The 26463-nt window shown below is 38.6% G+C and overlaps 2 protein-coding genes across 5 annotated transcripts in view; one reads left to right on the forward strand and one right to left on the reverse strand.

The window, feature by feature from the left end:
• LOC131073494 (uncharacterized) overlaps positions 1-16163 on the forward strand; it is a 112197-nt gene extending 96034 nt beyond the window's left edge. For all 4 annotated transcript variants that reach the window (XM_058009927.2, XM_058009929.2, XM_058009930.2 and 1 more), the window contains exons 13-17: positions 6-140; positions 967-1097; positions 2063-2125; positions 2248-2326; positions 15751-16163. In XM_058009927.2, coding sequence (XP_057865910.2) covers positions 6-140; positions 967-1097; positions 2063-2125; positions 2248-2326; positions 15751-15795 — 453 coding nt within the window. In that variant the 3' untranslated portion in view covers positions 15796-16163. The remainder of the gene's footprint in view (positions 1-5; positions 141-966; positions 1098-2062; positions 2126-2247; positions 2327-15750) is intronic.
• A 7567-nt stretch (positions 16164-23730) lies between these two features.
• Positions 23731-24192, reverse strand: LOC131073535 (uncharacterized). The gene has a single exon (XM_058009984.2). The coding sequence runs from the start codon at positions 24190-24192 to the stop codon at positions 23731-23733; it is 462 nt and encodes a 153-aa protein (XP_057865967.2).
• Positions 24193-26463: the final 2271 nt, after the last annotated feature.

Raw genomic sequence — 26463 nt, forward strand, 5'->3', positions numbered from 1 at the left:
TGCAGTTTACAGCACTGGTCTGTGGCAAGGATCATAGAGAAAAACTGATAGCACTTATGAATCAGAAGGAAGTAGTTGGTGATGTGTTTAATCAATTGCGTCTAGCTCTACAACGACGGACTAGAGGGCGTCCAGCACAGGTAATGCACTTGGGAGTTTACCAAATTAACATCATATACGATGAGGTGTGCTTATTCTTTTTCTCTTCTTCATATTTTCAGTTTTTGTTTAAATTATTCTTAGGAATTAGTTAAGATTATAATGGTTGGTGATCTCAGTCACATTTCCGATAAATATTAAACAACACTAACATTTCATATACTAAAACTAGAGTATTTGTTAGTGTTAACTACCTTAAAAACAGTTCCATTAGGATAAGACAGATTTCAAAATGATGATTTGTGTATTGTGACTTGGAAATGCAATGCGGTATCAAATATTTTTCCTTTCAATAACTTTATAGAAATATATTTGTACTAAACAATGTTTGGAAAGTGCAGTCAATTAGGTGCATCCTGTCACGAAAACTGAACTATCCAAGAACAGTAAATTGCACATCTAGCCTTCCATAGTAGCTTGATTGAAGATTTGATAAATACATAAAAATATTACAATTTTGGATTGTCTGATGTTTTCTCTCCATTTGTACCTTACCACTGTGATTGTCTGAGAAGAAAACAAATGACCTTTGCACTTTCTTTTTTGACATTTAAGTCTTCTGATGAGTATCTTGATAAGATTTTTCTGAGGAATGTATCTTAGGTTACTATTTTTTTGTTAAATTATTTGTAAGGGTCTGTAAAGATATTAAACATTGTTCTCTGCAAAGGCACTTATTCATTTGCCCCATTGTTATGGTTAAATGAAGACTACTTTTTTGTTTTCAAATCTAATGAATTCTTTGTATGGTTGCAATATTTGATTTTGAGCCTTTACTAATTTAAGGAAAAGATGTAATGAATGCAGACTAGAAATGCAACAGAGATGAATGAACAGGAACTTACAGAGAATATGCAGAAACTCCTTATTGTTATGGAAGAACTTGATAAAAATATTGCTCCTATGCTAGAAGCTGATGGAGAGCATTTCAACAAAAGGTAATGCTATATGGCAGTTTTCTTTTCGTGACATACACTAGTGTATGCTTCTGTTAAATCATCAGAGTTCTCTCTTTCTCTCTCTGCCTCCATCCCCTTATCTGCCTCCATACCAACTTACTATTTTGTTTTGCTTTTACATCCATGGATAGCAGTTTCATGACTTTCAATTTAAACTTTTGATGGTTAAATCTATGTGTATTTTATATTATAGCGATCTCTTTTCTTCTGTATGGGTGTTTAACTTTGAGAAACCAGTATTAGTGGTGTCTTCACAAGTACTTTGCAGTCATTGAACGAATTTGTTCATTACGGACACATTAACAAGTTTGTTCTTCCTTTTCTTTCTTTCTTTCTGTACAAATATGTAGTTGATGAGGAACTGAGATTGCTTTGGCTGTTAAATCCGTAACTTGTCTGGAGAATCAATCATGTGCTAAATCTTGTCTATCATAAATACATCTATGAAAAACAACTATATTGAAGATTTGATGTGTTTGAACCTCAAGTAGAATTAGTGATGGTAATTAGATTGTTGCAAATCTATTGAAACATGTGATTTTGTATTCTTGTGATGCCTATAACTCTTTAGAGCTTTTGGATTTCCCTCATTTATCTATGAGTTTTGATCACCTTGCATTCTTGACATTAGGGAACTGGATTCACACCTGTCTAATGTAGGTTGGTCATATAATATTCACTCTCTTCCTGATAAATAGTCTCTTAGAGATTAGATCACTGCTTGTTGGATTGCCTATATGGAGTCTTTCTTATGGGTGCACTAGTATTATCTTATTTTGGGTGCTGGAGGAATTGTTTCGTTTATCTTTAAAAGTACATCTTTGTTTCTGTGCTTGTGTGAAGTCTATATTAATAAGTGAGTTTATAAGTAGTCGTTTCATGGTTAAATAATTTCAGTGGTAATTGTACATCACATTCAATATGTTACTGTTTTCTTCCAACAGGTGGGGCTACCTCTCTCGTGCTGGTTTGTGGGATAAGAGCCATCTTACAAGGCAAATTGAGAAGTAAGCGACTTCTTGTCACTTAAAAGTTTTGCTTCTTTTGCATGTGCGTGTTCTTAAAATTTTCTACCTCTCTATTTGTGGTATATGTCTCTTTATTTTTGTCTCTTTTTTTTACTTTGTAGATATGCAGATATATATACTTCTCGTGTTTCCAATTTTTTGCGATATACACCATTCATGTATTTCCGATCACAAGCTCAGGTATGCATGCAAATATTTAGAGATTCCTTTAAAGAAGATGTGCATTTTCAATTACATAAATTTCAATTTAATTGATATAAATGGTGCAAGATGTCATGTTTGAGGGTTTCTATGATTCATTTTTTATGTTTCAGCTCAATTGATGTTATAGATTACTTTCCTTCTGTTTGCCAAGGCATATGATGAAAATTTCTGTTTCAATGAGAGTTAGCATTCCATCACATCCTATTAAGTGCCAGAAATAATGGTTAAGCTGTTGCTGTTACCCGAAAAGAAGGAATATTTATATTTTTCATGCCAATTATTCTTAACAGCCACAAGCATTATGGTAGTGCGGCCTAATGCTCATCATTGTTTCCTGGTTCAAAATCATGTTCCCTAATTTGTTGTTCCATGCTTTACTCATATTATTCCCGTGTTTCAAATCTGGTGCTATAATTTGCCAACTTTCAATTGTTTACACTTATGGGACTGACATTAACATAAATACGACAGTAATCAATGGGCCAAAATTAGAATGGTTGTGCAACTGATCATGCATACTTGCAACATCATTGCAGGTTGTCTGCAAACACCACTTTGTAAGGCTTGATTATGGTGTCTTCCTGACTTCAATTTTATACATTCGAGGATACAAGTGAAGTTATCTAAAGAGTCTTTTTTTTGTAATTATAAGGTAAGTTAGGTAACTGGATAAGGGTAAATACATGAGATAAAAGAGGGAAGCTGATTTTGAACAAAAATCATGCCTCATGTTTTAAAATTTTAAGTATAAATCCAATTCCAGCCAATGAAGAGAGATTTGTAACAAGAAAAAACACTTAATGGAAATGAGACGCTTCATGGATTTGTAATGCCCAATTTATTATTAGAAGATATATCAAGTGAGAAAACAAATTCTTGATTTTGGTCTTTTATATGGACCAGTTCTTTAAAATTCTATTGCAAGTCAACCTCCCTATATTATAGAATTTTAATCAATTAGCTGTTGAATTGAACATTGTTGATCTAGAGAAAAGCTTTTGCAACAAAAGTACCCTTATCCTAGTAACCTAGTAATACTCTAGTAGAGAGGACATTTATCGTTGGTACATCTAGGTCACTTGGACCTGCCATTTGACTTCACTTAGCCCCAAGATAGCTTTTTATGATAACCATTTTTTACAGCTTGTTGATTGGATTATTGTTTGACTTCGGCCCACCTATCTTCAATATCATTGGTCTCATGATTACCCTTGGACAGTTGATGTGTTCCCATCAACTTTATGTTGAGATAGACCACCATATTTCATGGAGTGAAAGGCTATGCGGCCTTTGTTCTCTTTAGGAGGAAATCTGAGGAGCATTTTATTTTTGGGTGCCCAGTCTACTATGAAATCCATGGGAGGTACCATGATGGGAATTCTAATGAGGGTAAAGAAATTGATGGTAATTCTAATAAGGATTCTACGTTTACTTGCACTACTGAAAGGATTGGTAAGATTGCAAAAGAAGCATTGTTTAATATGAAGGTTAATGTAAATGATGTTAAGATTAATGCTTGTTTGATTCATGCTCTCATGCTAACTTGGTTACAGAAGATTTGGTGCATAAATTAGGCCCTAAAATTGTTGAATATCCCAAACCTTATAGGTCGGGTTGGGTCAAGGAAGGTGTTGGCATCCTAATTAATAAGCAATACAAACTAAGATTTTTAGTTGGACTTAAACTTTGTTGATGAAACAATGTTTGATGTTGCTCCTTTTGATGTGTTTGGTGTCATCTTGGCCAGTCAATACTTGTATGACTGCAAGGCAGTTTTCTATAGGAGGGTTGACAAATATCAAGTCATCAAGAATGGTAAATCCTTCATGTTTGTAATGTCCCAACTATTGTTGTGTAGCTAGGTCGGATCCCTTCTAGGGCCGACCTAGTGCACAAAATGCCAAGTGGCCTGTCGGCCTTGGCATTTGGATATCTCAGTTGTATGAGTCTAATTTGGGGCAGGCCCTATTTGGGCGAACCACTTGTGTGTAACTTGTGATTAAGTTAAATGTATCTTGCAACTAAGGGAGACTCATATGTAACTTGTAACATATAGGTCTGACCCTATCCTTGGCGCCAAAAGTATATGGCCGACTTGAGGTCTATTAGGAGGTATTGATTCATATATATGCAAGGTCATGATTGGATCAATAGATATGAATTCAATAACACGAGGACATATAGTGTGCCCGGGGGTGACGATAAGAGCTTATTGTCTATGGTTGGGAAGGCAACATATCTGATGTTTGCCTGTGGTTAACGAGCACTACCATAAAATCAACATGGTATCAGAGCGGGTTCCTTCTATAGAGCCTAACCGCTTGAATGTAGATCCTGTGTTCTTCAGAGGGAGCTTGTTTTTCAGCTTTAGAGGGAGCCACGTCATCATGAAGATTTGGTTAATGTATTTTTCTCTGTGATGGAGAAATTTGAGGTGAAAGCCTTTGTTAATGAGTTCTTCTCTGTGAGGGAGAAGTTCGAGGTGCAATCCCTTGTTAATGAGTTCTTCTCTGTGAGGGAGAAGTTCGAGGTGCAATCCCTTGTTAATGAGTTCTTCTCTGTGAGGAGAAGTTCGAGGTGCAATCCCTTGTTAATGAGTTCTTCTCTGTGAGGGAGAAGTTCGAGGTTCAATCCCTTGTTAATGCATTCTTCTCTGGGAGAAGTTTGAGGTGAAAGCCCTCGTTCCACCCTCTGCGAGTAGGCATGGTGGAGATGCATTCTTCTCTGGGAGAAGTCTGAGGTTAAGGCCCTCGTTCCACCCTCTGCAAGTAGGTATGGTGGATCCACCCTCTGCAAGTAGGTATGGTGGATCCACCCTCTGCAAGTAGGCAAGGTGGAGATGCATTCTTCTTTGGGAGAAGTCTGAGATTAAAGCCCTCGTTCCACCCTCTACGAGTAGGCATGGTGGTAATGCACCCTTCTCTGGGAGAAGGTTGAGGTGAAAGCCCTCTTCCACCCTCTGCGAGTAGGCATGGTGAGCCCACCCTCTGCGAGTAGGTATGGTGGGTGTCATGGAAGAAATTCCATGATGTGCTTGTTTACCCTCTGGGAGTAGCTATGGTGAACATATTATTCATGGGAGTAGCCATGGTGGTAGTCACTATGTGACTTGGTTATTCAGAAAGAATCCTCCCTAGCTAAGAGGGAGTGTTGTTGTGTAGCTAGGTCGGATCCCTTATAGGGCTGACCTAGTGCACAAAATGCCAAGTGGCCTGTCGGCCTTGGCATTTGGATATCTCAGTTGTATGAGTCTAATTTGGGGCAGGCCCTATTTGGGCGAACCACTTGTGTATAACTTGTGATTAATTTAAATGTAACTTGCAACTAATGGAGACTCATATGTAACTTGTAATATATAGGTCTGACCCTATCCTTGGCACCAAAAGTATATGGCCGACTTGAGGTCTATTAGGAGGTATTGATTCATATATATGCAAGGTCATGATTGCAATTCAAAAACATGAAGGACATATAGTGTGCTCAGGGGTGACGATAAGAGCTTATCGTCTATGGTTGGGAAGGCAACAGATTTGATGTTTGCCTGTGGTTAACGAGCACTACCATAAAATCAACACCAACTCTGATAATAGAATTCAATAATAAATAATAATAATAAAATTAAAATAAAAAAGAATAAAAATAAAATTTAAATTAAAATATAAAAGAATATAACTAAATATAATTAAAGTTTAATTAAATCAATGAGTGGTCAAAAGGCATGAAATGATAAGTTGTGACTCTCCCAAATATGAGGTATAAAAGGGAGAAGAGAACTCATTCGAAGGGGGGAGAATTTGAAAATGAAAGTGCAGATCTGATTTAAATAAGTGCAGATCTGATTGTGAAAGGTTGTGTCCCTTTCAAAGGACAGAAATATTGAAGAGTTGCACTCTTTCAAAGGGTGCTGATGGTGAAAGTGTGTCTCTTGCCAAAGGGCATACATGATGAAGAGGTGTGACCTCTCCCTCACATTGAAAGATATAAAGGAAAGGAATCAAAAGCATCTAGGGAGATCACCATCGATCAGATAAGATCAGAACTGTTATTAAGTTACAGGTACAAAAAGACCTGAAGAAATAAGATTCAAAGGATGCAGATTGGATTTTATAAGATATTAAATATTCAGCAGTTCGTCGGAGAATGGCATTAAGGGTCACCTCTAAGCACGCCACCTCATATGTATGGCAGAGTCCATATGAGGCCAAAGGGGGGCGAAGGTGCTCTGCCTTTGGGCATAGGAGGGTTAGACTTAGGACACCCTATTGACACAATCTCCATCCTCTCTATGATGATGATGATGAATATGAGTAGGAGAAGATGACTCGATTGAGGGAGAGCGGCGTTAAGGACACCCTACCAAGTAGGACTTGATTGAGGGAGAACGGCGATTAGTACACCCTATCAAGTGTGGTTAAGGGAGAACGGTTGTTGAGGACACCCTATTGAGTCATCCCTCCTAACTCACTTGTTTGGGATACTTCTACCTATGATCCATGTTTCTTTACATTTATATTTATCTAGCTTTCCTTTACCTTATTAGTTATTAATCATAGTTAGCTCTCTTTGATTTATGAATCATAGTTAGTCGTCTTGTTTTACAAAGTTAGCCAGCCTTCATTTTATCATGATCAGTTCATTCTTTACTTAATATGCTTGCAATTAATCACTTATATGTTATAATTGGTAGACTTTCTCCTAGCTTGTTGCAGGGTTTTACTATTAAGAGTTATAGGTACTCCCTCTTGTAACCCTCCTTTAATAACCAAGAATTATAATCTAGTGTAAACTAGGGTAATTTATAAAAAGGGACATTACAATGTTGCATCAATACTGGGGTATAGAGCAGCAAGTCCTCAAATCTTCATGGGAGAATGCTTCCTCTGGAGAGAACCAATAGTGAGAAAGTTCCTCAATGTTCAAGCAAGACACTTCTTATCACATAGATATTTGACGACAAAGGTGTACCAAATTTTGGCTTATGTTCATTTTGTGGTGCAAGGGAAGGTGGCAACTAAGTCATCAGTCAAGGTGCTCATCCACCCTGATTTGTAGTCTTCTAACTTTTGATGATTGAAAGCTCCCTAGTAGGGGAGATTTGATCCAAAAACGGATCAATTTTCTGTACTTTTTGGCATTTACCTATTTGGAGAATGTTTAGGGTGGCAGGGGACATCCGTGTGCAGGCATCAATTGATAGGAAAACACGAAGAAACAGATTATTTTGCCTATTTGGGCAAAATATCAGGTTTTAGTTGGCAGTGGAACTGTATTCATGTTGGGTAACTGTTGACGTGTATTTTGTACACTATCAAACACAGAATAAAATACCCAAGGGTACCTTATCCTCTCTTGAATAAAGCCTCCAAATGCTGAAGATGTCGCGAAAAGGATCAATCGGGATGACTTCAAGGTTCTTGTAGGTAGGATCTCTACGTGTGGATAAGCTCTCTGTGGTATGATGTGATTTTGTTGGAATCACAAGGGGACTTACATTTGATGATTGAACGTCTGATCTGCTTTGAATATTGCTGGAACACAGGCTCTTACTAGCTTTGATTTGAAAAAAAAAAAAGGAAAAAAGAGGAGGGTGAGGAAATGATCTAATTCTAATACTAAGAATGTAGGAGCAATGAATGATCTTTGATGAAATTCTAACTAAGTCTTGTTTTGACATCCCAGGACCATCTCCACAAGGTTAGTGCGATCTTTGAAGGAAAGCTTTATGATGTTCAAATCATCACTGCAGGCATAGACACCATTAGGTTGATGCATATCAATGAAGAAAGCGACAATTGAAGTTAAGCTTAAGCTGAATGATTCCAGTTGACTACACAAGGCAAGTCTGCAATCAACAAACTGCTAGTAGTATGGATATACGAATTCCACCATCAATCAAGCACATTTCTTCCATTCATCTAATAACATGAAATCAAATATAAGAAGTATAAAGACCATGCAAATTGTCGAATCGACCCATAAATTTCACCATTTCTTCAATGAAGTTACAAGTCTCTTACAACAACATCTTGGCAACAATTTTTGCCTTCTCTTTCTACTCTACTCTAATTGCTATTCTATCAACTAGCTAATCACCTTCTAACTACTCTCTATTCACTAACTCTATTCTATTACTTCCAACTGCTTACTACCTAATGCCTTTACAAAATGAAGAATCGGGGTTTATATAGTGCCCATAATACAATTCGATGGCTGAGATCAATTTGAGATCAATGGCCAAGATTCAATAATGAAAACCCTAATTACGGTTTGTTACAACCATTACATAACATTTAATGCTCGACCAATGAAATAATTGTATTGCTTGGACACATGTCCTCTCTGGAAAATTCTACCAATGGATAGCCGGGGTAGGTACATCGAAGTTTGTGCCACCTCCCATGAGTTAGGTACATTGAATCTGGACATTGTTGAGGTGGACCAATCCGACTGGAGGAGTGATGACTAGGATGCCATCTCGTCTGACACTTGTAGCTTGGTAGATATTCAATTTGATGTTGTTGAGAAGCTATCTTTAATTAACTCTTCTGAAATTATCTGCTTCTTCAATGAACCCTTGTTCTAACTCCTTTTGTCCTTGATTTGCAGGATGATTGATGTACCTTGCCTTGGAATGCTGGATTGGAGAAGTCGCCCTTGATGACGCTTGACTGAAGAAGGTCGTCCTTGTCAATGCTAGACTGAAGGAGGTCGCCCTTGTCGATGCTAGACTGGAGGAGGTCGCCCTTGTCCTTGCTTGATCTTCTTGGAGGCGACCATCTTTGATCTGGCTTGATTTTCCTTGAGGAGAGTCTTCCGACTTGTAGATCTTTCGAGCTTGGGAGTTGCCATCTTGATACCTACACAACATTTCACAATTAATAATATATCTTGAAGTGTAGAAATTAGGATTCAAAAGGAAGATTTAAGATTTTAATTAGGAAACTTCATGATAAATCTTGAGTTATCATTTCCTAATTAACCATGTAATTTTCAAAAACTTGAAGTTCAAAATTCAAAATCTCAACATTGGGACTAGGATGATCTCGCCATACCTCCACTTGAGAATTAATTCTAAAAAAATGATGCAAAAATAAGGAGAATTCGCTAGGCAAAATGTAGATTGAAGTCCTTCCTTTAGCAAAATGTGCCTCCTTTAGTCTTCTCAAGCATCAATTCCACCACCTTTAGTCTTCAACACTTAGGATAATTCGCTCCAACTAGACCAGATTTCGCACCTCCTTCCTTGCTCCTCAAATTGCACTTGAAATAATGAATGAATGATTAAAATTGCTCAAAACACCCCTACTATATAGGGCGCTCACCACTTCATCTCTCCATAGGCCGACTTGCCAAAAAAGGCCAAAAAATAAATAAATTTGCAAAAACAAGAGGCCGACCTAATAAAATAATAAAACATGATACCTCAAGCGCCCCATTTTCAATTTTAATTTAATAAAAATTAATTTTAAATGCCTTCACAATAAAAGTTCGATTTTTTTAAGGCCTAAAATCAATTTATTAAATGCCAATTTAATTTAATTTTTTCAAATATTTCGAAGTTGGCAATTTGGCATCTAATGCGATTTGGAGGATATTAACGTTGGGATATGGTAAAAATAAAGAATGCACATGTTAAGCGCTTTGGTCCCTTGGAGAGGGACAGGAGCACTTTTTCATTTTTAGGCTAGGATTCTCAATTGTTTGGAGTCAAACCTTTGTTCACCATGCTTTAGAAGATTCTTCCCATCTCATACAATGTTGCGTTAGCATAATCTTGGAGGGAATTTGTTGTTTTAAAAAAAAGTGGGACGGTCCTTCAGTGAGGGACGGGAGCACTTTTGAGTCCATTGCATGAATTCTTGATCATATTAATCTTCAATTTACCCTCAAGGCGTAGAATATCACATTTCACACCATCTTGAGCCTTGGTAATAAAAATATTATTTCAAAATGCAAGGTAAATGGTCATATTTGGAAAAAGTGGCATGGTCCTTCAGTGAGGGACGGGAGCACTTTTGCCAGTTGTCGTCAAAATTTGCAACTCTCGCATCTCAATTCAACTTCAAGGCATTTTAAACACTTTTTCAAACTTGTGCCTTGGTCTCAATTTGTCCAAAGTTGGTGAGAAAGGGAAGATAACATATTAAGTGGCATGGTCCTTCAGTGAGGGACGGGAGCACTTTGAAAAAGTGGCATGGTCCTTCAGTGAGGGACGGGAGCACTTTTGCAATTACAAGCTTATCTGTCCTTTGCTAGCCTTCGAAATTATCTTCAATGGATGAATTCAATCACGCAACTTGCCTTGCCTTTGCAAGAAATTTGTATTTTTAGAAAAGTGGGATGGTCCTTCAGTGAGGGACGGGAGCACTTTGTCTTGGTCCCTTGGTGAGGGACGAGAGCACTTTTTGTCATTTTGGCATACTTTTTGCTCTTTAAACCTCTCAATTGCGTCCAAGGCATAAAACATCATTCATCTTTCCCATCCAAGTCAAGTTTTATCATAAAATATCGAACAATGAAGAGAAACTTGAAAAAGTGGCACGGTCCTTCAGTGAGGGACGGGAGCACTTTTTGTCTTCTTGGCATACTTCTCTGTCTCTTAAACCTTCGATCGCGTCTAATGCATAAAACATCCTTTCTCCCTCCTATCCGAGCCAAGTTTTGCCATAAAATATCAAACAAAGAAGAGAGACCTGAAAAAGTGGCACGGTCCTTCAGTGAGGGACGGGAGCACTTTTTGTCATTTGGGTTGATTTACTCCTTTGTAGACTGCTTAAATTATATTCAATGGACAAAACATGCTTCCCTTAACCTCTTCAAATCATAAAATCACCTTAACCTTGCAAAGATAGTGCAAATTTGAAAAAAGTGGCACGGGACGGGAGCACTTTTTACCTTCTAAGCCAAATTGTCTCACTTTTCACCTCGAAATTTCTTTGCTAGGGAAGATTTCATCTTACTTCATGCTATGAATAGAAGTTAATGTCCAATTATCATTCCGGAAGACCCTGCACAAAACAAAATAGAAAAGTCAGTGACAAATATGCGTAAAATAACATTTGTGCTCTGGTCCCTTGGTGAGGGACGGGAGCACTTTCGTCCTTTCTGGCCAAAATATTCAAAATTTAGGTCTCCAATCATTTCACAAGGCAGAGTTAGGTCATCTTCAAGGCTAGGAATCAGTTATCTTGAAAAAGTGGCATGGTCCTTCAGTGAGGGACGGGAGCACTTTTTTGTGTTTTAGGCATCATCTTGCCTCCGAAATTTGATCAAAATTTACCTAAGCAAGAATATACAATTTCATCTTCAAAATGCTAACACTTAGACAAAATTTGAATTTTCCCAAAAGAACCCTGACTAGACCTAACCTGAGACATATCTGACTTTCCTGACAAACTCACCTTTTTCAATAATCAACCCTCGGAAGGACGCTTAATAACTTTCAAAATTTGATTGGACTCAGCTTGAAAAATATCCAAAAGAAACCCCTAAGGCTTAGCCCTAGCCCAGACAGACAACTCACTCATTCAAAACCCTAAAAGCAGAGAGAAGAACAGGCAAAACAAAAGCAAAAACAGAGGGGGTCCCCATTTAAATGGGGCGATGTGTGAAAACGTCACAACAGTAACGTTTAGGGTGCTAGCGGACATCCTTGTGCAGGCATCAGTTGACAGGAAAACATGAAGAACCAGAGTATTTTGTCTATTTTGGCAAAATCTCAGGTTTTAGTAGGCAGTAAAACTGCATTTGTTTGGGAGAATATTTAGGTGGTACGGGACTGATGGGGAGGTATGCTCAAAGAGAGTTAATTCCTTGTTTAAGGGCAGTCAGGTGTTGTCTTAGTGGGCTTCATTCATTGTTCATCTGGTCTTCTAATCAATTTAGACACCTCAACTCTCTAAGAGTACTCCCAATCAAGATGTGCTCATTGGTTGCTCAAGCATGGTTGAGATTCACAAGGGTAAATTCAACCTTACACTCTCAAACTCCTAACAAATGCTTGCAGAGGTTGTTGTAAGTGGTCATGATGTTTTCCAAGGGTAATCAACTGGTTTAGAGTGGGGGTTTGATTCATTTTCCCATCGCTCCTTCCTTTTCCTATTTTCTAGGCCTAGTAGCCCTAGAGCCCTAATAAGCCCTATCTAACCGGTTTTTGTGGATTTGCTCACAATTTCCCCGAAGACCCCCACAAACTCTTTGATGATCAGGATACCCTTTTGGAAGTACTTTCCAATTAATGAAGTGAGTAATTTCAGTCTGATCGTACAGGTATGAAACCCGAGAAATGCTTGTTTTAGGTGGTTTTAGGCTTGTTTTGGTCTTTTTCCAAGGGTTTGGTGTCTTACTTGATCTACCACACCTCCAAACTCACACATGCTCTGCCACACCTCACTTGTTCATTCCAATCACTCTTCAACTCCAACCTTGCTCATTCCTGCAAACACTTGCATAATCTCATTCATTTCCTAATCGGGCTATGACTGAGCTCGCCTAGGAAATGATGCTCATTGGCCTTTCAACAACCACCAAAGGAAAATAAAAGCTATTTACACTGTACAAAGGTTCCATGGCTCGAGTCCCAAGGGTTATTGAGAAGAACTCAAAGGACTTCAAGCTGGAACCATGTTTGGGCCTCTCAAACCCTTACTCAGGCCGAAAGCTTGCAAAATTGAAAACTCAATTCAAACCTGCAATAAAACTAACCAAATTGCTTCCTGAGCACTACAAGAACATATACAAAACAACAAACAAAGAACAACAATGCAATCAATCCATTAGGTACGGATTGCTGCTCCAATTCTTGAAAAATGCAATGTAAAACTCAAAAATGGTCTCCAATTTGTATTCCAATCTACTCCAGGTGTTCAACAACCTCATTACATTCATTCTCAGGGCAGTTATATGCCATTTTTGGCCTAACTAACTTTTCATCGGTTTCCTAACCAACCCTTTGCTAAAAAATGCAAAAAGTTGCTCAACATTGCAAAAAGTTGTCAAGCAACTTTGACAGCTTTTGCCAAAAAGTGCATTTTTGCCTTACATGCTTTGTTTTCTCCTCCAAACCATCTAGGATGACTAAAGACCATTACATTAACATGTCCCAATGCCAAACGAGGCTATTCAAGGCATTTTTCATCAAACCATTTTAGGCTTACAAAGGCTTACAAGCCAAAATTGAGCAAATGCATTGTCCTAAGGACATTCAACCTACCAAAGCATTTCAAAAACACATGAGAACCTAAGAGAAGACTCTTATTCACCACTCCAAACCAACCTATGAACAAACACACCAAAATGAAGAAATTGGACTCAAAACTAGGTGCTCCTGCACCAGGGACATCCATATGCAGGCATTGATTGACAGAAAAACATGAAGAAACAGAGTATTTTGTCTATTTCAGAAAAATCTCAGGTTTTAGTAGGCAGTGAAAGTGTATCCTTTGTGGCAAAATCATCATAATACCATGTTGGACACACAATCACCTCCTGGAGAAGGTGATGAAATCATCACTGTAATTGCATACATCCAATGAGGTTCTAGATCTCTTATTTTTTTACTTCCTCTTTCGCATGGTGAGTTCTTTTGGCTTCTAGATGATGTATGTTTCTATAAAAGCATGCATGAACATGATAAAGGTAAGAGGGGGTTCTTGTAACCTATCTTTGGGATTTGTAGTTGAGGTTTTATGTAAGGAACTTCTTCATTTTAGGACTGTTGTAAGTTGTTAAGGTAGGGGAGAGCATTGCTGAGAGAGTTGAAGTGATCTTTGGAGAGTTTCTCCATGTATGTGATCTCTGTACTTAGCCTAGAGGTTGCAGAATTATTGTTGTAGTTATTGGAGGAATTCTAAGTGGACTGTTGGTTACATTTTAGCTGGAGTTTTAACCCACAAGGGGTTTTTCCAAGGTATCTCTGATGTTTATGGTGTCTTTACATTGTTTTGTTTTCCTTGTTCATTTGAATAATACAAAATCTGTGAGTTGTTGACTAACCTAAGGAGTGTCCTTAGTATTATAGAGATCAACTAGATACAAGCTATTGGACCTTGTGGTGGTTTGTGTACGTCAAATAAGCAGTTAATCCATTCTATTTGTAGAAGAGGTAGCATCATCTTGCACAACTTCTTTGTCTCTACTCATATTGGCTCTCCCATTGCTACAAGCTTTTGCTTCATGATCTCTTGATTGACCCATGCATTTTCCTTTGTAAATTTGGGGTCCCTGTCTTCAACAATCTACTCAAATGTGAGATCATATTTGTAATTTTTCTTGTGGTGGAGGCATAGGTTGTAATGCACAAATACAGGGTCAATAACCCTTGTATTAACAACTTGTTGCACTTTTTCAAGTGTATGTGATCAAACATACTTCAATTGCACTCACAACCTTGAGTGTTGAATGTTATCTTAGCACTCAAATAACAATCCTCTAAACATTGAACATCTTAATGCAAAATGTTTCCCACCGTGCAACTCTAGCGATAAAATTAAAACTGTTAAGGTTTACAAAAGTTTAAAAGTAAACATTTAATAATAAAAAAGGAAATAGTCAAATCAATGTTTAAAGAATGTAAATTTCATTTGTCCTAGAAATTATCCTTGTTGACCTCATGTCTCCAGAAAAGAGATCCCCTAGTGCTTGTTCGTAGGTCTCAATCTTGGACATGATCTTCACATTCAATTATGGACTTGGTTCCATAGCCTCTATAACAATGAAGAGGCCTTCCAAAACCTCCTTATTAGCCTTGAAGCTCTATTTGAAGTCTAGGTTGAAGAAATATGCACAAGCATGAAGTGGCATGTGAAGTAGTCTTATCTAGTACTATTTTATGGACTATGAGAGATCACTTTTTGTTTTTTTGCAATCACTAGTGCAGAGCTTACCAATTTACATGCCATAGTTTTTATGTCTGAAAAAATAGCATTTCAGATCAATATGGTATATTACAGTCAATATTTGGATCATCAAACATGTATGACTATTGCCAAGTATGCATTATTTTCAGCAGTTTGTCTTGTCCAATTCCTTTCCCTAGTTTCGTTAACAACTAGGAAGGAATCTGAAATCTCTGGAGTGCCAGGCTTATTTATCATCATTCATTTGTTTATTTATGATAAAGGTGTACCTTACTGCTTTGCAAGTAGCATTTGAATTCTAAATGAGACAACCAGTTCATATTATTTCTTTAGGGGGAGTGTTAGTGGTGTGGAAGGTAGTCAAGGGGGTGATGGCAGGAGGGAATGTTTTGTCCAAATAACTGAGTTTGAGCGTTCAGATTGTACAATTTTTCCTGGCTTATATTAATTTTAATTTTAACAAATTATTTTGTCAATGGCACTGTAAACACATCACATGCTTTAGTTTTCTGACATGTTACTCTTGTTTGTTTTGTGATCTAGACACTTGCTCATGATCTACACCCCTATGCTGGAAGAGATTCATAATGCTGGCAAGTTTTGTCACAAGATCTCAAGTTTGTAATTCAAGCTATAGAGGAATTTTTGTTTGTGGCATGAGTACTGACCCCACAAATTTCTGGTGTAAGACTTTGTGGTCTACCTAACAAGTAAAAAGTAGTTCCAACAAGCTTCACTTTTGTAATTCTAATTTATAGTGTTATTTAGTGATATCAAACTTTACTACAACTGGTAGGATACAATTCCATCTATTTTTACACATAATGAGGGCAGTAGCCTGTGGTCGCATAGGTAGGATAGTCATCACCAATATGTATCAATTTGGGGACAACTTTGTAATATTTATGTTGATTGTACATCAATAAATAGATTTAAGTGCGCACTTGAAGGTTTCATGATGCACTTATGATTGTTAGTAATAAATCGCACAATATAGATTGATAACCATAAAACGGAAACACATCAAAGTGGAAGGTAGAGATTTCATCTCCTATCCAAATAGTATTTTAAAATGGGACCTAAATGTCTCAGGACGGGAAGGATCCAAGCATAAACATTGGTCAAACTATTTGATGAAGGAAGAGCTATACTAGAAAGGATATATTAAGACATCAGAAATACTAATACAAATTGACAGGCTATATTAAGCATGGATACATGCATATACGCAGGTTAATTTGCTAGTAAAGGTGCTTATAATATTTTAATTTATTGTTTCCTCTCTGAAGCAGGAATTTCAAGCTTTCTCAGCCTAGAACATTCCACTGTTCGATTTAAAAGTGGACCAATCCACTTATAAATGTAAAACCAGAAAAGTAAACCAGGGTGTTTGATGAGGCACTATCAATTATTTTAATTTACTCTGAAACCAGACGTTTTAAACTTGCTTGACATATAACATGCCACTATAAGAGTTGAACACAGGAAATTCACTTGTAAATGCATATTCATACCAAAACTCATAAAGAACACCTACTTTACCCCAGCTTCAATGTCCAAATATTTCATCAGGTTTCTTAAGAAACACGGAAGATTTACCACATTTATATATAGATAGATGCTGAAAAAAGTGATTTATTATATCACATATGATAAGTTTTGATGATAACTTATGAGTTATTCTGTAATTAAATTATATTTATTTGATAGCCAAAAACATTGTTTCATTTCAAAGCTAAAATATCTCTGAATTTGTCAATCTTGACATTCAAATAATTTTCTTCACAGAATTCATGGAATAAAAAATACAGTTCAGATTCCTAGGATTGTATCTTCTTGTGCTTTATTATTTAATATTGCAATATTTTTCAAATATTTTATGAGACCACTATGGTCCTAGTATTTAGTGAAGGGCAAGAACACAGAACGAAAATGGGGAAGATCTGAACACTATGGATACGATATTGCTAAAGGAACACCAATGTGAACAAGACATCGCAATATGTCACATGCTTATCTTCATGATTTGGGAGTTTTTGCTGACTTACGTATGTAATCCTTGTTGGTTGACAACAATTCATTGTTGCTAACTTGATGGAAGAAGAATATTTTATTTGCCTCTAGACATTGGAGAATTAATAGATTTTTTTTCTTAGGTAGATTATAGCTCTAGGCAAGTTGTAGATGGTGTTTTTCTGCATGGGGAAGAGATGGAAGGCATGTTGGTGCATTAAGTTTTCAGTTAGGAGATGATGTTTCTCATAGTACCAAAAAAATGGTTGTGTTCACAAGGAAGAAAGTGGCAGCTATTTTCATCAGCAAACAAAAGGTAGGAAGTGGTTGTCTATTCAGGAAAAGATTGGTTATGATTAAGGTGTCTACATCAACTGATATTCATTTGTGAAGATTTGTTTGAGTTTAGCTGTAGGGAAATAAAATAAATATTCAATTTTTATTTTAGTCCTTTTGATTGGATAGTTGAGAAGAAATAGAAACAAATATTTGCTTGTGCGTAAAATTGAAACAGAACTTTGCACTGCCTTTTCTGATCTTTCATATTCATACTAAAATAATATTACTGAAAACGCATATGCTGTATGAATCTTTTCTTTTTTGAAGCTGAGACAGGAGTATTTATAGAATATAACATTCTGTCAAGTTAGTTTTTTAGTTCTACCAAATTTTCTTTCCATACTCCCAACAAAACTGCTCTTAACCTAATACAAGATGAAGAGAATACATGAGAAAAAAATTAACAAGTTGGAGCCTGTCTTTATACATTAAGTTGACCATAGAAGCAATAAATGGGAAAAAATCATGATAGTCACGATTAATTTTGAAATGGGGCCGTTGGGAAATTTTTCCCAGATTATTCCATGAAAAATTTGTTGATTGCTATTTTCCATGCTTTTTTGGCATTTAGATGTGTTTAAATTGGAAAATATTGCAAAAAAACTGAACGTAAATTTCTGCCAACCAGCATTTTACCTGTGCAATTTTCAACCTTTTAAGAACCTGTAACTGGCTTTTTATAGTGCTTTTGTTCAATGTATATACCTATCTAGGAATTGGAGGCATAAAACTACAACGCATTTGCAAGGCTTTTTCATGAACAACCTTAAAGGTACATATTTTAAGTAATGATTTTAATCTATAGAAGAGAATGTTTCTAGCATATCAGTTTGTAGCATAGAAACAAGACTTGGACTCAGCTTGGACTCGGTCTCGGCAATGGTGACTAGGCTCGGGACTCGCAACTTGGCAAAAAAACTTGGCACACATTCAAAAAAGTGAAAAACCCAAGAAATTTATAGATTTTTAAGGATTTAAAATTTGTTTCACACACCCTTTTTTAAATAAACGTTAAAGACACAATAACATCATCAAATAGAACCCGTTTTTGCCTTAATCCAAAACATCATCATATAGAACCTAATTTGATCACATAAGTATAAATGCAAATGGTAGCTAAAGGAAATAGCAAACTTAGATATATAAATATTGTCAAATGTATACAAAACTCAGAATATGAAATCTATGACATCAAATGTTTCACACAAATATCAAAAGTAAAACAATAACTACAAGTCTATGGCTCGGAGGAGTCTACATCCCTCCTACGAAAGCATCTAAGGTAGGTCTTGGATGATTCAACAACCATAGTCTTTGTCCATGACTCCATGCCACCCTCACCAATATCAATCGTGCCTATGTCTACTTGTGCTCTATCCTGCTCTGCCATGGCTACAACCTTGGCCTCTTTATCTGCCTGGTCGATCCCATCAAGGTCCTTGTCACTAAAGGCAAGATCCACAACCTTAGGGATCCGCTAGATCCTGGATCGACCTTCTCTAGTGTGATCATGGTCTAAGGCAAAGGTTGTAATGAACAAAGACTAGATCATTCAACCTTTCCATAGACAGTCTATTGCGCCTCTTGGAGTGTATGTGCTTAAACATACTCCAATTGCACTCAGAACCGGAAGCACTGCATGGTTGGCTCAAAATGTAAATGGCTATCCTCTAAAAATTTGGTGTTTTAGGACCATACATTTGCCACCATCTATTTGAGATGAGAAAAAGGAAAAAAATCAGCCTCATTTCCAACTTTAAGACTTTAAGTTATAAAATTAAATTACGCTCTTAAAATATATTTTTACCTAGTTGCAAATTTGTTCGACTATCTTTGGGAATTTGACGAGAGAATACCTTCCCTTGTGCATTAGAGAAGGCTTGCATCTCTTGGATTATAATGTTGGTATTGCTAAGCAACATCCACTTTATCACTGAATAGACCATTTAGAACCTCCTCATCCACCTTGAAATCAAAACAATAATAGAATGCCAGATTGAGGTAATAAACAACTGCATGGAGGGGCTTGTAACACTGGACGTGCCATCTCCTATCAACAATCTCCCAAATGGGATGATACTTACTCTTATCTCCTACATAGATGGATCTAATGGCCTCCTTGGCTCTATCCATGCTCTCATATATGTAGCCCAATGCAGTCTTTTCCCCATCAACAAATCGTAGGAGAATTGCCAAGGGCTCAATGAATTGCAAATATTGTGAAACTTTAACAATTAAGTGTGAATGAAATAAACAAATCAAATAAAAATATGAATAAAAATTAAAATATAATGTAGAATTTATAAAATTGTTACCTTCACAATCTCCGGACAAGGGGCCCAAATGCTTGGTTCATCAAATATGCAATCTGCCACATTAATCCTTGTAGTGGTTGTAGCATAGGATGAGGAATGTAGATGACAAATATGTTGCTAGGAATAAATAATACTTTATTTATGTTTTTTTAATGATGGCAGTGTAATTAGTTCCTGAGAGTTGTGTCGGTTGTCGACAATTGACAGTCTTAACCAACCATTCGGTACTATTTATATTGTTGTTTTATTTGGAACAAGGAGATATTGATGATGTACATGCATGACACTTGGTAATAAAAGAATATCATTCTGCCATATTCTGTGTTGAACATCTTTGACTATTAGTTCTGTTTTGTTTCTATGCTTTGTTTATTTCTTGTAAGTTAAAGTTGTTCCATTCGAGAGTAAAATTTTTGGCACCGTTGATCCGAACTTGGAGATCTGAGAGTACCCTAAGAGTGGCGATAGGCATATGGTGGAGTAATGGGCCCAATCATTTGAACAAGAAGTACTAGTAACAAAAAGTGACATCGAGGAAGAAACACCAAAAGATCGGTTGACGCAAGACTTGGTGAACCTGTGGGAGGTTTTGATCGATTAGTACATGCAAAGGGAAGCTCGGGAGAGAGTGGTCCCTGAGAGCATGGTACGTGATGAACTCTTAGTGAACCACATAGTCTTTGATCTTCTCGACAAAATCCCAAGGCTATTGGCATGGAATTTGATTGAACTGCAAGACCAACGGGAGGAAAGAAATCGAGAGTAGTGTCGGTAGCAAATACTGCAACAATAGGAAGAAAGAACCCGTAGGGAGGAAGAAGAGTGGCGTGCTGGCAGGCATCGTACCGTCGACAATTAATGCCCCTACAACCAAATAAAGATCAACGTACGAGAGACACTTGAGAGGAAGGGGAGGGATTGGTAAGGAGATCTCTCTGCTTGAGAGAGCAAAGTGAGGAGATGACGATTACGAGGAATCGTTGAAGGTTCGACGAGTCCAAGAAGTAGGAGTCAAAGTGCCAACCTAAGCCATAGTCGGGAGAGAAAGAGTGCGTACGTGGAGTGAGTTGGAGGAGGTTGCTAGAAACCTGCCACTCCCGAACGTCGAAGTAAGCAAAGATCTCACTAGCTAGGCAAGTAACCAAATTGTACACTTTGCTTCAAGCGAAGACTCCGAATCTAGTACTAGTATCAACAACTCGTCCATACAATCGGCACGTGATGAAGAAGAAAGGAACCTACAGATGGAAGTTGTCGAACTCTTTGAAACAAACTTATACCGTATCAAGAATTTGTCCCTCATTGAACAACTAAGAATAGGAGCGCAGGCGGGGGTCCCAATGGTGTTATGGGATGCATCTCATAGCGACCCAGCCACACATCCATGATGGCATCATCATCTCTGGTCACTGTAGCCTCTGTTGCCGAGACATCCGTATGTACCAGTTCCTTTTGTACGGTAGACCCAATGCAAGGAGTTCGCTGGGAACCAATGACACTGCTGGAACGTCCTCTGTCGGAACTGCTGCGGTGAACCTAGAGGGTGTAGGCAATGAAGGTCGGGGCCTCCATTGCCCAAATCCTGGGATGGGTACGACTGGTATGGCTCCTACTGTCACCCCTGAAGTCTGGAGAGGTGTCAGTCCTCCATCCTGAGTCAATACTATTGGTGCATACACCAGTCGGCCTACTCCCGCAGGTCGCACTCCACCTACCGGTAATCCACAGATTCCTCTCGTCACGTGCCCAAAAGACACTGCATAGCCACTACTCTCCTTTGAACTCGGGGCTTTCTCTACTTCCTTCATGCTGGCAAGGCAGAATGTGTCATGACTCTGGCTGCTCCTAGAAGAAGTGTCCTCGGAATCGTCCCCTTCCTCTGCACTACTATCAACCTCTTCTGCAACCTCTTCTTCTGCATCCTCATCAACTGTCTTCGTCTCCTATTTTTTGTGTCTACCTGTGGTGGTCTCAGTCGCTTTGTGCTAGAATGGGCTTCCCCGCTACCTGCCATGGTATCCAGGTGGGTCCAATAAAAAATGAATGGCTGTGAAGGGTCCCTCGTCTCTCGAGGTTTCCAAACATGCTTCTCCGGCGATACCTGTGTGCATGCATCGTCGAGGAACAACCCTATGGCATGAAACAACATGTAAAAATCCTTGTGTCGTAGGATCAAGAATTCATGGTTTCTGTTGGACAAAACTGTTGCCCAGTTGTACACCGTCCCATTCCTCAGGCCATTCATAAGTGCAATCATGGGTACTGCCGTGTCGGATGCCTCGTTGGCTCCTGTAAGTCTGTTTTTCATAACATCCATTAGACTCTGCCAATCTCCTAGAAGGATGTAGGACTTCTTCAACCCTCTGCCCTTGGGTGTCTTGATCGCAACCCATTCCTGGTCTGAGAGATCACTTGGACAAATTAACCGCAGTAGTTGCTCTTTCCTTTCTGGTGACATCTTTGTGGCATTCTTGTCTATTTTCTTTCCTTCGTCTGGGATGCCAAATACCCTAGCAAAATCGTCGGGTGCAATGGAGATGGTCACAATGCTTTGTTGGTAAGAGAAAGTGGATGCCCTCGTCGCGCTATCATATGTAGCCACCATCATTCACAGACATGGTTCAAAATTCCTAATGGCGAAGATGGGCATTTGAATTGCCCAATGCACCCGTGCTTTCTTGAGAGATTCTTTAATTAAATAATTATCTAGGGTTTCCAGCCACCAAGTCCTGCACACATTTCCACTCAATCCTTCAAATGTAACAGTGTCAGGTGTGATTTTCTCCAGCATTGTCTTCTTCTTGGCCTTTCCTGTATTTGTTGACCCTGCAATTTTCACTCCAGGCTGCAACACTCGCTTCCCCTTGTCCTTGGCTGCCTTGCTTCCCTCTACCATTTTCCTTGACTTTGATGGTTGGTCTAACTACTGCAACCGTTTTCTCCAGTCCAACTTTCCTAATCTTGATTTTCCCAATTCCATTTGAATGATTTAACTGCCAACGCTTAACGCTTATACTTGTCAAATGCCGTTATTTTGGTATGACTTTGCCTAGCGGTGTCGGCTTGTACGACGTTGTATGAAACTTCATTTTGTTTGTGGGCTGTCCACCTCGTGTACGAAATCGCCGTACGTCCCTTTCTTCCTGCTCCGTACGGCTGGCAATTCTTCTCTGCTTCATGTCGTATGATTTTCCATTGCTTCCTATCGTACGATGTTCGACTGATTCATGCCGTATGGTGTTCGACTCCTCCCTGCCGTATGATTTTCTTTCCTTTGTCCGCCATCGATGTACAGATTGCACAGATTGTACCTGTATCAACTTATGTTCGTATGGATTTTATGTGGTGCTATCGTACGAAGATTTGTTTCCTGCCGCCGTATGATGCCTCCTTGCTTACGCGGTTGTACGACCTTCTTCCATCACACCTTGTCCGTACATGTCCTCTTGGTCACGCGACTGTACGGTCTCAATTAATCTGCCACTGTACAGATTTTAATATAGCCATACTATGCTATTTAAAACGTACGGACTTTGTCACTGGTGTCACCCTTGGTGTATGACGTTTTTTTTCTCTTGTCACCCCAGGTGTACGAATTATCACCCTCGACGTACGACCAACGTATGGTTTGGAAAAATGAATTTCGTACAGTCTATTTAAATGAATACCGTACGACCATCCTTTATTTTTGTTTGTCCCCCCGCCGTACGACCTCCTTGTGCTCTTTTTACTCTCCATCGTATGGTGTACGACCTTTTCATTGTACAGTATAATTTTTTTTTTTATATTTTAACTTTTTCAAAATTTTCCAATTTTTCAAATTTTTTTCAACTAAAAAAATCAAATAATTACCTTTTCAATTTGTCCGGCTAGGCCCCACCTCCGGGCAAACTGGATCATTCCTCCGCTGCCTGTGGTGGTAAATCTTCAACTTTGACTCGTTTACCATCTCCTTTATTGGTTGGTTACCCAATGTCGACAACTTAGTTGCTCCATTCACAGCTACGTCACGAATTTTATATGGCCCCAACCATCGGACTTTAAATTTCTCAGGCTTAATCTCATTCCGCCCATTATACTTCAACACCCATTGACCTGGACGAAATTCCATGTGTCGGATGTGCTTATCATGCCAAAATTTTCGTTTTTGTTGGGCGGCTTCAGTGGCCCATTGGGCCATCATTCTGCGTTCATCCAACTTGCCTAACGCGTACAATTGCTCCTGCAGGCTCTCCATATCTACTAGGCAATTCTCGATCGCGATCCTTAAACTTAGAACCATGAATTTTGCCGGCACAATGGCCTCCTGGTCGTACATTAGCTGTAAGGGTGTTTGGCATGTGGTGACTTTTTAGGTGGTCTTGTATGCCCATAGTACAGATGACAACTTCTCCTCCCAATCTTCCTATTCAACTCTGTAGGACTTATAGATCATAGACACCAGTATTTTATTAGTAGCCTCAGCCTGCCCATTGGCCCTTGGGTAATACGGGGTTGACAATGAATGAAAAATCTTGAATTTCATCGTGAGCAGCGTGACAACATGATTCCCCACTACGATCACTCGACAGTTGGATTGGGATGCCGTACCTTGTAATAATTCGTTCATAAATGAACTTGGCTGTACTCAAAGCTGAGTTATCTAACAATGCTCGTGACTCAATGCACTTGGTAAGGTATTTTGTCGCCACCACAATGTAACGACATCTCCGTGTTCTGCTAGCTTTCAAAGGTCCAATGAAATCCAGACACCCAACGTTCAAACAACTCCTGGGCGTGGGATGGATTGAGGGGCATAAAGTCCTGCTTTAATGGTTTTCATACCCTCTGGCATGTATCACAACCCACCACCCATTCCTGTGCATCATTATATAGGGTGGGCCACCATAGTCCGACCAACAATACCTTGCGCGTGGTGGTGTCTGGACCCATGTGGCCTCCTGCAGGTCCTTCATGTGCTTCCCATAATCTCTTCTTCCATCACACACCTTCTGAGGACTTGGTCAGGTCCCATTTTATACAACCACCCATTAATTAGCTGAAATGTTCTGCTTCTTAAGACCAACTTCCTTCTCTCACTCGGTAGCATTTCGGTTGGAAATCGAGAGGTGGACAAGTATTCCCCAATGTTCGCATACCACAGTGGTAGTGCCGCAATTAGGAACAGATGTGCGTCAGGAAAATCATCGACTCCCTCTGGCGGCCTTCTTGACCTAATCCGGGACAACTGATTAGCGATCACATGGCTCTTGCTTGGCCGTACAACTATTGTGAAAGTGAATTCTTGAAGGAGTAGTAGCCACCTGCTTATTCTGCCTTGGATAATGCGTTTATTTACCAGGTACATCAACGCCTGGTGATCCACATAGAAAGTGAAAGGTGTCGCTGAAGAAGTTGAGGAAATACAACTTCAGAGATCCCAAGAACACCTGCATGCAAATACCTGTCACAAGAGAAGAATGGAGGCACATAAAACAAAAAAGCATAAATGCTCTGAAGAAGAAAATTATCATTCAAAAAGGAAATCAATTTTTGAAAAAGTACAATACAATCCTTATAAAAGGATAATAGAAACCCTGAAGGTATGCAACCCTAAAGAAACCCTAAAGGGATAATGTGTAATTATTAAATACCTACAATATTTATTAATGCCTAAGTTTAGCTTAAGCGTAGAGTTTAATAGACTAATAATTAAATAAATAATTATTAGCTAATACAAGATAACTCTAACACCCCCCCTTAAGATGAACTTAAGGAGTAGCTAAAAAACTAAATGTATGAAGCAAAAAATGCAACTACATGATGAAGGCAAATTTGGGTCCCAACAACAAAACCTGATGAGGTACCCAATTACAACCAAATCTCTATGAAGTGGAGAAATAGAGAAAACCACATGGGAAAAAACTCTACTCCAAAAAGAGATGGAAAAGCAAGAAGAACACCACTGAAGCAGGAAATAGCTGCAAACACTGTCGAAGAGTAACTGCTGATCTGAAGAACCTGCACTGAAATAGAACATGACCAGGTAGAGAAGACCGTAATCTGCATGAGTGCCCTCAAATGACACTATTCGAATCAAATGGTAAACAAAGACAAACAACTGAACTCGAAGATACAGATGGCATGAGACACCAAAGCTTGAAGAGCTGATCAATCGAACCAAGGAAGCATTAGAACCAACAAGACAAACCTCCCCATAATGCTGAAGAGGGAGAGGGACAGGTACACTGAAAAGAACGGCCAACAAGAACTGCATGACTAAGAACCAAGAACATCGGAGGTGCAGAGAAAATACATAGAGTCGTGGAAGGAACACTCACTTGACACACAAGATGAGGCGAATGTCATGGAAGGAACACTCACTGGACAAAGGTAGATGGCAAACAAGGCAAACATCAACCCCCTCATGGCACTTTATAAGTAGTGCATGTACAATAAGGCACAAGAGGTGCAAGATTCCATGTAAACAATGCATGATATCACTTTATCTCAGTGCGTTTGCATAAATACAAGCTACAATGATAAGAAGACTGAAAATAGAAACGAGAACCAAAATAGAGACATCCTATCCAGAGAAGAGATCCCAGGA

This window comes from Cryptomeria japonica, chromosome 1 (genome assembly GCF_030272615.1).
Source record: "Cryptomeria japonica chromosome 1, Sugi_1.0, whole genome shotgun sequence".
Taxonomy (NCBI): Eukaryota; Viridiplantae; Streptophyta; class Pinopsida; order Cupressales; family Cupressaceae; genus Cryptomeria; species Cryptomeria japonica.